Source organism: Euprymna scolopes, chromosome 11 (assembly GCF_053919585.1).
Source record: "Euprymna scolopes isolate OS-2025 chromosome 11, ASM5391958v1, whole genome shotgun sequence".
NCBI classification, from domain to species: domain Eukaryota; kingdom Metazoa; phylum Mollusca; class Cephalopoda; order Sepiida; family Sepiolidae; genus Euprymna; species Euprymna scolopes.
This window is the reverse complement of record NC_136492.1, coordinates 149,436,973-149,450,821: the sequence shown is the minus strand read 5'-3', so window position 1 is coordinate 149,450,821 and position 13,849 is coordinate 149,436,973. Positions and strand designations below refer to the sequence as shown.

Below are 13,849 nucleotides of genomic sequence, written 5' to 3'. Positions count from 1 at the left end.
CCGTCGGTTTTTCCAATAAAAAGCCTGTATGTTAGAGTGGGCGTTTCTTTGGTAGAAGTAAGTTTTGACAGATGTGCGCTGGGGTTTGATAACGAGAATTGCAAGAGGGAGGATATAACAGTTGGGAATTATTTCTTTGGACTCTTTGGCAGAAGGGAGTTCTGTCAGATGTGAGCTGGATTTTGATAATTACGAGTAGGAGAACATAAGGATTGGGAATTCTTTCTTTGGACTTTACTTACGGATGATACCAACATATTTAACTGCAACTAATTCAATTAATTTGGCAAAAATAAATGAAGGTAAAAGATGGTAGAAATTTACACAGAAAAGGATACAGCAGTCCAACACCTTGAACTGTTAAGTTGTTGGCATATTTTTTTAACTCTCTTGAAAATCTATTCCAAGGTTTACAGATCCTGATTTAGATGGCAGTCGTCCAATCGAAATTAGTTGTGAAATAGTTACTTGTGGTGTGAAAACTTCTTTCTGCTACAGAAGTGAATAATAAGATATCATATTGGCCATTGACCAGATTGTAAGGCAAAATGAGATCACTGCATAACTTCGGCACTCAAGGGAGAAAGGGTTAAGTTTTTTTAGTCGACTTTCATAGGATAAATAGGTTATTTTATTTGTTCTTGCAGAACTCTAGAGAGATTTTGTTGTATGTTAGGATTCTGGGGATCAACCATTGGCATAAACAATAAAATAAAATGAAAAGAATAAAAAAAAAACGTGCATCAATTTTTGTTGTTGATTCCAAAAAGAAAAACTCAAAGAAAAATTTTGTCATTCTTTATTTGTTGGACATGGTTACAAACAGGTTTTGATTGGAGAAAGCAAGAAGAGAATTTTTCAGATGTGATTCAACCTGATTGCATGTAAAAATGGATTTGAAAGTTGAGATCAGTCGCCAAAGAAAAATATCTCCTCCATTTTATTTTATTATTGTTTAAAATTTCGCCATATTTTATGGATTAACAGTCGAGGTATACATTTGATTTTTCAACAACGATCAATCTTAAAATATGTCATTTGAGATCAGCAGAACACATTTTTTAAAAGCTGTGAGGAATCAAGTTTTAACAGAAAAAAATAGTTTAATTTGTCTTATAAAAAAAACAACTTAATTTCATACTATATTTTGAACTTTTAAAATAATTTTTATAATGTTTTTTACTTTTTGGTTGCAAATAATAATTATATAAACATTAAGACTGTCGCCGAGAGTTGCGTTTCCCTTCCGGTTTGAAATTCTTCAAAATAAACAAAAAACAAACAAAACAAATATAGCATTTTAAAAACTTTTGAGAAATGCAAAGCTTTTAACATACAAACATGTTATTTAGAATTTATAAATTCAGGAAAAAAATAAAGCCCTTGTTTTCTTTTTAGAAATAATGTAAATTTTTTGTAGGTGAAGTTGCCTTGTTTATAGCAAACATATTTAACAAAGTCACCATTCGCCCATGCATAGAGTATTGCTAAGACATCTGGACTGGTGCATCAAACACCAGTCTCTCCCTCCTAACTAGGATGCAAAAAAAGGGGTCTCTAATCAAATAGATTCTGACCAATCTACCAAGCTCCAACTCCTATCACATCACCAAAATGTTGTATCCCTGCGTTTGTTTTAAAAGTATTTCCACAGAATGTGCTCCAATGAACTTACTGCACTTTTACCCCTGAATGTAAATACTATTGACAAACCTGACTAGCAACAAAATCCCATCTCTTCATTTTCGAGGTCCCCAGACGCCAGAAATCTTTCTTCTCTAATAGCTTATTTCCTGGAACCTCATGCCTTTGCAATTTCTTCCCTGCTTTGTGTTTCTATACCAACATGCAAAAATTAAATATAATACGAAAAATATCTTGCTGCACAATTCCCTACTTAGAATGCCTTCTATAAATCTTACTCCTAATTACAATAGCCCTTTGAGTCTTAGTGGCAATATGTTTTGTTTGAGTTGAATAAAAGTTTTAGCAAAAATTAAATTAAGAAAGAAGATTGGGAGGTAAAAATTCAAGGCTCAGATTATATTAACATTTTGTTTTATAGAAATCGACCCAGACAGGGCATGAAGCCACTTGAGTCCAAGAGCTAAAGAAATACGATTTCAAGGTCAAAAACTTGCCAGCTATAAGTGTTATATGCAATAGATTCTAACTTAAAAAACAGCAATTATTTCCTCTTTGTCAGAAACATCGCTTCTTGACTGTGAGGACTAAAGGACAAAATAAGAGAAGTGAGAGTTACGAAAGTAAAACCAACATTCACTTTCTACTCTCCTAAAGCTGAACTCAATCAATTGTGATGAAAGATGGCCAACTAAATGTGAAATGAGGACAACAGAGAACACGTGATGACAATGAACTTCTTTCAACCAATCAAATGTCCTCTTTGTATCTGCCTCATTCTTTTCAATCATAAAATCCAGTTGTTGCAAATTAAAAACCTTTTCAGCAAAAATGTCATCTTAATTAATTTCTCAGCTTCAATTTTGCATATTGGGTGACTTTCATAAATGCCTCTGCTTTTTTTTTTTTTCAATTACTTGTGGAAGATTAGAAATTGATGTGCAAGACGAAACGAACAAACATAATCAGACAATTCTTTTCTTTCTTTGTTCGTTTGGCTTTTCTTTCCTCTTCTTTTATTGGCAGATTTTTACATCAAGATGCCATTCGGATGAATGCTAAAAGCAAATCGCATTGATTGCCACCCATTTTCTTTTTCAAATTCATTGAGAATTTCTTTCTTCATAATTTTAAAAGCAAGCCGGATTTTCACTGGAATGTGGGAACTGAAAATATTTTACAACTAATAAAAATCGTTTCAAACTCCTAAACTTATAGCTAAATTAAGCAGTGGCTTGGTGAATAGAAATTCAGAGTTCTTCCCAGGAAACCTGAAATCCCTTTAAGCCTGCTACCCTAAACTCACACACACACACACACACACACACACACACACACACACACACACACACACACACACACACACTCACACACACACACACACACAACGAAACTTTGAAACAATTTTTCTTCAAGAACGCTAAAATTTCTCAACAAACTTTGGTCTTTCAAAGTATAGTTTACATTTTTGTAAAATTGTTGATATATAAATATATTTTGTTCATTAATTCATGTTTTCTCATCTCATTAAAAAAAAAATTGTTGTTGAGTTAGCACTTGCTAACTGATGACCCATTCAGGTTTTTATTCATTTTTTTTTTATTCGTCAAATTAACTACATGTATATTAATTGTTATCATTGTTCTTGGCACTTTTTTAAGATGTTACTGTCGCCAAAAATGCATTATCTGAAGCCAGGAACAGTACCACATACTATTTTAAATTATTTTTACTTTAAACTACAACACAGATTTAAGTCATTTTGATTAAATCTTAGCTGTAAATGAAAAAAATAAAAAGTCTGTAATTGGAAATGAATTCAAAGTAATAAATTTCATTTACAAGAAATATCAACAAAATTGGCCCATCCTCTTCAGTAATAATATATTTTAGGATTGCAGATTAAAATTTCAATCAAGTTTTATTAAATAAAATAAATACATAAATAAATAGTACCGACTCTATGTGAAAAAGAAAAATGAATGAAGAGGGCTGCTTTACAGAGAAGACTGTGCAATAACACAAAATAAGTGAAAGACAAGGACGGTGGAAAGACTGAGGAGCGAGAGAGAGAGCAATAACCAGACCTCCGCTGGATGAGTGCAAAGAGGACTTAGACCTTGGAGAGGCTTATTGCTACCCAAATTCCAGTTAAGACCAATGATCGCTGCCAACCATTCAATGGTAAGTTGATGTTATGATAATTCAAATTCAACTGCAAAGATTATCAAAAAAGATGGAGAGTACTGGAAATCTATGGAAACTTATTGCCACTCAGACTCCAGGGAACACCGCAAGTAGTTCTCAAAAAAAATCCTTGATGATGGCTTATTTGACTACTTTTTTAAAAAAAGAAAATGATAAAAATTAGAATCGGGGGATGGTTGAGAAGATACAATGGATGCCAATAATAAAAACGGTTCAAATATTAAAAAAAAACTTTGAATGTGGAGACTAATAAACATGAGCTACAAATACCAAGCGGCCATACAGAAATTGCAAAAAAAAAGTAAAACAAAAAATAGAGGAACACCACCACTAAAAAACAAACTTTTAACTATAAATTACCATCTTCCCCAACCCACAAAAAATTAAAAGAAATTGGAGTGCAGTTGTCAACTGGCACCACACCAAATGGTCGAGGAGGATGGAAAAACGACGGAAAGAAAGTACTAAGTAGACCTCCACTGGATGAGTGGAACGAGGACTGGGAACTTGGGGAGGCTAATTGCCACCCAAATTCCAGTGAAAAGCAATGGTCATTGCCAGTGCGAAGTCAGTGGCAACCAGCTGTTGCAATGATGCAAATTCATTTGCAAATGTTATCAAAAGAGGTGGAAAGTACTGGAAATCTGGAAACTTGTTGTCACTCAAACTCCAGGGCACATCACTGGTTGTTTTTAGAGAGCAATCGCTGATGATGACCTCTGTGAGAACTCCTAGTGAATCCAAATAATAATAATAATAATGCGGTAGTATTTTTAAAAATGAGATTTTTTTTTATTAATGGACAAAAGTGTAAATGTAAAGAAAGATAGATTTTTATCTGTTACTAAAAAATTAATTTGATTAATTGTGAATATTTTACTATTTATAAAATTATCTTTTATTTAAAAAAAAAAAGTCTTTTGGTGTTAAATTGCGTGAGTTTTTGGAAATGTAAGAGAATTTTCATTGCAATTTAGTTTAGTTGTCAATAGTTAAAATTAATAGTTGTCAATAGTTGAAATTAATAGTTGTCAATAGTTGAAATTAATAGTTGAAATTATTAGTTGTCAATAGTTAAAATTATTAATTGTCGATAGTTTAAATTAATAGTTGTCAATAGTTAAAATTAATAGTTGTCAATAGTTAAAATTAATAGTTGTCAATAGTTAAAATTAATAGTTGTCAATAGTTTAAATTAATAGTTGTCAATAGTTTAAATTAATAGTTGTCAACAGTTAAAACTAATAGTTGTCAATAGTTAAAACTAATAGTTGTCAATAGTTAAAATTGATAGTCGTCAATAGTTAAAATTGATAGTCGTCAATAGTTAAAATTGATAGTCGTCAATAGTTAAAATTGATAGTCGTCAATAGTAAAAATTAATAGTTGTCAATAGTTGAAATTGATAGTTGTCAATAGTTTAAATTAATAGTTGTCAATAGTTAAAATTAATAGTTGTCAATAGTTAAAATTGATATTTGTCAATAGTTGAAATTAATAGTTGTCAATAGTTAAAATTAATAGTTGTCAATAGTTCAAATTGATAGTTGTCAATAGTTGAAATTAATAGTTGTCAATAGTTGAAATTAATAGTTGTCAATAGTTGAAATTAATAGTTGTCAATAGTTAAAATTAATAGTTGTCAACAGTTAAAACTAATAGTTGTCAATAGTTAAAATTGATATTTGTCAATAGTTAAAATTAATAGTTGTCAATAGTTTAAATTGATATTTGTCAATAGTTGAAATTAATAGTTGTCAATAGTTAAAATTAATAGTTGTCAATAGTTTTAATTAATAGTTGTCACTAGTTGAAATTAATAGTTGTCAATAGTTTAAATTAATAGTTGTCAATAGTTAAATTAATAGTTGTCAATAGTTAAAATTAATAGATGTCAACAGTTGAAATTCAAACTTCGAATTTATTTTTCTCTTCATGAAAACTTGATTTATATAATTTAGCATTGGTCAAATTTTTCATTTTAAACTTATGAAATAATTTTCAAATAACCACATAAATTCCTAGATGTTCATGCATATGAAAGCACAATTATTGTCGACTGAACAAAATAAAAAGTAAAAATAAATCAAGGATCAAACAAGTTCTGGAATAAAAATTATCTCTAGGAAAAAAAAATTACTGTGTACGACATAAAAATGGAATATTGGAAATGCACAGGTCAATAAATTAGCAGCATAAAATATTAATGTTGTTGATGATGATGAGGATGATGATGATGATGATGATGATACTACTGCAGCTGTTGGTGTTGTTATTGTCGTTAAGTGAGTTTAATTTCCACACATAGCCAATAAAGGTTGTGCCTGAGAATTTTTTTGGTCTGCATGAAGTTCTATTGTTAGTCGCAGTTATTCTTTAGTAAGGCTATGACATTCTTTTGACTCTGGAGTGTATATCAGTTAATATCTTTTATGTTTTTGGATAGAATGGTGTGGTTCTCAATTGATTAACTGTGTCGGGTATACACTCAAGAGTCAAAACAATGATAATATTCTCTTGTCATAGCCCTATTCATTAGACATGTAAGATTGCAAGTTTTACTCCTGACTACAAGAACAGTAAGTATACTAAGTTGGGGAAGGTTTCACCCAGAATACACAAAGGAATGGCAGCTGCACATGTGCCAACCTGTACTCTCTTGATTTACTGCTGCTGCTGCTGCTGACGATATGCTGCTGCTGATGATGCTGATGATGATGATTATGCAAAATAAAATGCGAACAGGATTTTATTTTTATTAATTTTGTACATTTTTTAAATAATTCCACACATGATTTCATTTCATTCCTCGTGCAGTTTATGCTGGAGATCAATCGCAGAAACTTTTGTCACAAATTATGAAATCGTTTCTTCAGAGTTCAAATACAATTTTGAATCTAATATTATTGAGAAAGGTATGCACTTCGGATTTTCTCCCCTTCCCATAGATATGGGTAAAGCAGCAACTTGTGTTTAATTAATTGTATACAATGAATCACTCATGAAAGGTTCTGTATGTTGAGATTAAATAACCCCAAAATATAACTATTAGACAGACAAACCAAATTAAATAACCAATCAGTTTTTTTTTTCAAAGATTCGTCATTTTGATTTTCAATGGACCATCATGTCAGAATATTTAGTGAACCATCTTAAGTATTTTGACAAATATTTTACTGTTTTAACCTTAGATGGGTTATCTCCCTTGAAATTAACATGACTTTATTATTTTCCATTTTCCTATCTTTCAAACTATCTATTTTGATATTGCTTCTTTTTTTATGTCTGTATCGATTTTATGCCCCAAACCTGCTCTGACTTGATAACAAAAAGAGTTGATTTCATGGAAATAACAAAGTAATACTTCACAAGTTCCATGAAACAAACTTCTTTTTTTTTAAGTCAAAGGGAGTTGCGCTATAATATACCACCATTTTCGAATTTCATAACTGATTTTTGAAAAGCCGTCTGATTTACTGCTTGCATATAAAGTTAAAGAAATTGAATATATTTTCATTCCTGAAACACGTTTCCTATATGATAAAATCTGGTCTTAGTGTGATTTTCATCAGTTCAGATATTTCTTTTTTTTTTTTTTGCAACGTTCATATTTGCTGCTTCTCACTGTGTTATGGTATTTGTAAGAATTGGCTACACAAGAAGTGCAGTGGAATCACGATGAAGTTGAGAAAATAGGATCAGTTTGTGTGAAAGAAGTATAAGACAATGGATGAGAACTCAGATGTGTACAGGGTGGAAAAGACGACATGATTCCATTTCCGTTTGATGAAAACCGGTTCTCTCTTTTTGTTGCAGACCATCGACTAGTTGGGCAGTTGTGTACAAATCCCAAGAGCGATAGGAGCCTTCTATCATGTTCAACAAGCGAGATTGGAGATGTGTCATTGTACAACTCATGCTCTCTACCGACTCAAATTATGACAACAGGACCATTGCCAGCACCCTCAAAATGCATTGCCCAGAGTGATGAAAACAAAGTTTCCGGCCACGGTTATGGCTTTTAGTATTATTTCAAGTGAGGGGCACATCATGCAACTGCACATCTTAGAAATTGGCTTGAAAATTAACACCAAAGTGTACCTGGATGTGCTGAAGAGTCTGGTAATCCCCTGGGGCAATCAGGTGGCCGCTGGCAGAACCTGAGTGTGGCAGTAGGACTTGGCGTCAGTCCACATCCAAAGAGACCCAGGCTTGGTTTTAGAGTATAATGAGGAGATGGAGTTAGTGTCACTGAAATAAGTAGGTGTGGGTCAAATATGTTCAGGGAATTTCTAACGTTGCTAACTAGCAGATTGTTACCACTTCTGAGCAAGCAAAGTATCTATAAGCATGCAGTGTGATGATGAATGCAAGTGTAACTTGGACAGTGATGATTGAGGACATATGTTGCATGGAGAGAAATAATATGAGAATGATATGACCGATGTGGCATATAAGTTTTAATGAGAGGCTTAAATCTAATGATGGTTATGATTGATCCATTTAACATAAAGTATTCGCTAATGGGCTGTGAACCCAGAGTTCAATACTCTGTCAAGTTATACTAAATATTAAAAATAGTACTTGATGCCTCCTTGCTAAACACTCAGTAGTGTAAAAAGAGGATCAAGGATAAGTGGAGTAATCATGAGAAAGGAGTGTCACCCTTCCTTATGCCTTAGTGTAGTAGCTAATGGAAACTGAGCCTTTGAGTGACTTTTCACTATGATCAACCATCATAACCTTTATATAGACACTACTGGCCTTTAGACTAAGACCACAGTGTAGTATCTGTCTTGATGCTACACTTAAATTAATTTGTCCTTATCAATATAGGGAAAGCCTTCTATACTAAGGCAATTTTTATTTTTGCCTACTTCCAGGGTGACCCTTTTTGGGGAGCTGTTTGTCTCCCACAGTAAAAACGACCTTGTGTAATATTTTGTTCTTGTGGGAAAGCAAATAAATAGCTATAGTTATTGAAAGAATACTTGTGTCCCACACACTTACACTATTTTGCACCTCTTTACAAAGATTAACATATAATGATATTAAACTTTATGTCTAGAATCCTTATTTCAATTTTGATTAAATTCCATTCACATGACTTTGATTCTAGAAAATGTCTGAAATTTAAGGGTTAAACTGAAATTCATAAAATTTTGCTTGATAGGTGCCTAATGTCTATGGATCAAATTTTTATTAAACATTATGCCCATATTATACATCTTCCCCCTAAAATTTTTACAAATAAACTGAAATTTGGAGAATATATCTATAATGAAAATTTCACAAAAATCGGAGGTATCTGAATTTTTACAAATGGCTTCCGTCTGCTTTTTACCAATTTTGCATAAAACTAAATATAGCCCACATTTAGACCCCCTTACGTGTTTCAAAAGTCATAATGATAGATTAATTAGTTTAAGGATGAATTCTATACACGCAAATATATGAACATATAAACATACCTAGAGAGCTCAATACTACGCATAAAGTACAAAGCAACTGTTTATGGATACGGGATAACAAATGCAACACATATCAGATGATGATTTTATTTCCATCTTCAACAATTTTTTCAAATTTGGAACTGATAAACTTTACAATTTTGTCTTTCATTTTACTTAACAAGTAAAATAGGAAATCAACTTCTCCCTGGAATAAAAACAAATTCATAAAGAAAGATATATGTAAAGACAAGTGTAAACCTGACTAACCCAACAAGCAGCAAAATCCCACCTCTTCACTGTAGAGCTCCCTAGATTCTGAAAGGCTTCTACTCTAATAGTTTCTTTCCTCGAACTGCTAGACATTGAAATTTCCTCTCTGGTTCCTGATTCCCTAACTGTACTGACGTGCGGAAGTTTAAGTTTAGTATTGCTGCTCAACTCCCTACATAGTGTCCCTGTAGATCTGGTTCTAAATAGTAACCCTTTACATTCAAGTGGCACTGTGCCTTATTTGGGGTGAATAAAAGCAAGAAGATTTTTTTTAAAAGCTAAAAATTAAAATCATAGTGATAGACTAAGTTCTATGTTTTTATTTATTTAAGTGTATCAATTGGGTTTTTATTAGTTATTCCAAGGTAAAATTTATTCTATGTTTGCAATTAATGGCTATTTCACTTCTATGATTGAATAGTTTTATATCTTTAAACTTGATTTTTTTAATTTCTTGTTCAAATATAACCTACAGAAATCATCTAAATATCTGCATGTACTATTTTAATATTTTCCATTCAACTGCTACTGACTGCCCCTCCCCCTCATTATTATTTTGATAATGATGTCCTATATCTGTGATTTCTTTTGTCATTTACATGAGATTTTATCACATGCTGTCCTTGAAAAATGAAACCCAGAATGCAGCAACGCTGCTTCATGATACTTTGAAATATTTTGCTACTGCACTCCACAGCAAGTCTGCCCAATCTGAGAAGCAGATTTTCTTTTTTCTTTTTTTCTTCCAGCCATAAACCATACTGCTGTACTATTTTTCTTGTTGATCGTTTTTGCTTCTATTTGCTTCCGTTTGCTTAACTTTTAAGTCAGCATTTTTGGGTAAAACATTTTTTATCTGAGAAAAAATAAATCGAAATAAAAAAGAAGCAACTTCTGTTTCTGTTCTATTTTTTTCTTTTTTCCGCCAAAAAAAGGGGAAAAAACTAAAATAAATCCAGTAACATTTAAGAAAATGCTGACATTTTGTTTTCTTTGAAACATTTTAATCCAAAAATCCGCATTTGTAATTCTTTATTTCTGTAGACAAACTAAAAACCTGTATGTTATATTTATTTATTTTTTTTGTTTTGTTTGTTTTTTTAAGTTCTGACTATGGCTATTAAATGTCACAAGTCCAAAAAAGACACAGATTTCCGGAGGAGCCACATTGAGAATTTCTTACAAACAACGGGGAAAGGAAGAGGTTCTGGGGTAGGAGCAGCGGCGTGCAGGGGCGGGAGCAACAGGCTGGTTGCCCCGGAGATCAAAATAAAGCTGGGGAGGGAGTTATCCAATCATATTCAAACTCCCTTTGTTATAATATTTCTCAATACTAGGACTTCACTCTTTAGGGGATACGATCAGGGAGTTTGCTTCTGGCATTATCATACCTCTTCACACCACTGAGTAGGGCGGGTGGGGCTCTAAGTGATGACACCGGCTAAGGGTTAGAGTTAGGCTAAAGTTGGTATTTAGAACATATCTTACAATTGAGAGCAACAAGGAGAAAAGACATGAACGGGTGTAAGTTAAAAGATCAACAAGGAGAAGATCATCTCTTTTAAAAAGGGCTGACAATATGAAAAATAAAGAAACGTTGGTAATCACGCATATTAATTTACTAAAGCCATTGCTGGTTGTCTACGTCACGATACGTCATAGGAAATAGACGCTGTTAGTCAATTTGGCAACCCGCCCTATTACGTTCCACGATCTCTTATTTGTTTCATTTTATTTTTTTTATAAAAAATATTGTCTTTAAATATAACAAGAATTTAAGTAAACTATTTTCTTTCAAATAAATATGTTTATCCATTGAATATATAGGTTGAGAAGTGTCCTCACACACACACACGTGTCATGACATAGACAATAAGAAATACTATAGATAAGAATTCAATTATACTGGTTTTCTTTCAAATAAACATGTTTACATAAATGCATAAAAAGAATATTTTTTTTAAAAAAGACATAAACAAATACTAAAACAATGAAAATGCTAACATTGTACAGAATAACAGACAGAAACCAATGTCTGCCAAGGTTATATTTACCCAGAGGTGTGGGAGGTATGGGCCTCTCAGAAATTGACCATCAGCACCATGCTATTATCATGAGCACCCGGCAATATCTGATGAGCTTCCACAATCCAAACCTTAAAATCGTACATTAACGTCAAGAAACAAGAGCCAGCAGAACAACCATCATCATCAAATTGGCAAAATATTTTAGACAAGACTGTATTACAAATGAGACAAAACCAGAAAGCAAGTCTGCTACGGAAATCGCCTAAAAGAGTCGCCAAAAATACATCAAGCACTTCCATTGCAAAAACTGTAAAAAAAAGTCCAACCAATAGCATGCCAAGTATTTACTGGATGAACTTACTCATGGCTACATAGATAAAGAAGGCTCTATAGACGGGCTAAAATGAGGATCGCTCCACTATGATCTGGAGAGGATTATAATGGCTGCCCAAGATTAAGGCTTGATGACCAGTGCTTTTAAAAAGATAAGTGGTCTCAATAAGGAAAAAAAAAAAAACTGATAAGAAAATTGTAAAAAAAAAATGTAAATAAATACATTCATTTACAAAAATAAAGTTTACAAATATTCTCATTTATTATATTTAAAGACAATATTGAAATGAAACAAACAAGAAATCATGGAACGTAATTGGGTGGGGGTCGCCAAATTGACTAACATCGTCTATTTCCTATCACAACAAGAAATGGCTCAAGTAAGTTAATATGCTTTATCGCTGAAAGGATTCTTCTAAAAGGTAAGGCCCTTAAATGATAACGCATTATTTTTATATACCAATTTTATTGTCTGTGTTTATTGGTTTCATAATAATTTTAGATGTGTTGCTGACCAGTCGCAGATGTGTGTATATTTTTGTGTTGCATAAAAATAGACATGACGCAAGAATAGTAACAGACTTTGTGGCTGTGTGTCACACACTAGTCTCATAGTTGAGCAGTCCAGTAGAATCAGAGCTGATACTGCTAAAACTGGTGTCTGGCCACTGCACTGATGGAATCCCTGCAATACAAGAAAATATCACATATTACCATTATAAGTGATTTCTTTTCGTTCTATAACATTATTTTATTTTATAGAAACTCTTCATAATCTCTTAATTATTCATGAATTATATAATGTCTTTATATACAGATGGATCGAGGTGTCTATTTGCATAGATTGGAACACTTTTCTTTGTGGAGGCATGTTTCCATAAATTTTTATTCCCTCTTCCCTTCTCACTTCCTGTGGAAACTGTTTTTTTTTTTATAACGAAAGACATTTAGACTATCTGCTGTGGCTGTGTAAATACAACATTTGAAGAGTAAGAAAAACGGGAAATTTTGTTTATTCTCCACAGTATTATCAGCGCCTTGTGCTGGTAGGTAGAGATTATGTCAACTAGTGTGAATTTGGAGACTGTTTAATTAAGTAAACATCAGGACGACCTAGTGGCAGGTAGAAAATAGACCCAGTGCACCCAGCAAGTGAGGCAATAGGATTAATGTTACAGAGGGCGGGAGTTGCAAATGGCAAAGGTAATTCTGGAAAGGACAATTGCCTAACTGAGTTTGCGAAGATGACATCGATAGAAACCAGACCCAGGAAAGTCGGGAAAGTTGGTCAGGGCAACAATCCTAGAGTGAGGTTCGCTGGCAATGACGTCAAAGAAGTTCAAAATGGGAGACGCACAATTCTCAGGGATTTGACATCAACCGGGACTGACTGACATTTCAGACAACAAACAAAAAAAAAAAAAAAAAAAGGCATGGAGAAATGTTCTGATGTCATTCGCCTCAATAAAAAGAAAGACAACCAGAAAGAAGAAACAACACTGGCAAGAGAGCGGACATATTATATCTCGGCCGTTTTGCACAGACACCACTGCTACCCTGTGACTCCTCCTTGCTGTCAGTATTGTCACTGGAGCATAAACATTATCCTAATCATTCGCGTTAATTTTTATTAAGAGAACAAGAGACTTTTTGTTTACGACTGATTGTGGAGGCATGCATAAATGTATGGATTCAAACAATCTATGACTAATGATCTGGTTAGTCTTATGAATAACACAACGTTAAGACGTTAACTACTTAGACAAAACAAGCTAAATGAAGGTGTTAATTACATAAAAAAATGATCACATGTTCGAAGCAGAGGAGAATTTTGAAGGCAGTTCATGGTGGAGGAGCAGCCCATCCACACATATTCACAATGTACAGATCTAAGGGAATCTCCTCAAGACTGTC

At 32.9% G+C, this 13,849-nt stretch overlaps 1 protein-coding gene across 3 annotated transcripts in view; it reads right to left on the bottom strand.

Moving 5' to 3' along the window:
• Positions 1 to 13,849, bottom strand: part of LOC145288109 (popeye domain-containing protein 1-B-like) — a 1,451,932-nt gene that overhangs the window by 48,922 nt on the left and 1,389,161 nt on the right. The window contains exon 9 of one of the 3 annotated variants that reach the window (XM_080136168.1): positions 12,385 to 12,620. The exons of the other annotated variants lie outside the window; for them this stretch is intronic. Within the exon in view, the coding sequence (XP_079992294.1) occupies positions 12,532 to 12,620 (89 nt within the window). The 3' untranslated portion in view covers positions 12,385 to 12,531. Of the gene's footprint in view, positions 1 to 12,384; positions 12,621 to 13,849 lie in introns of those variants that run through there. 3 annotated transcript variants of the gene reach the window in all.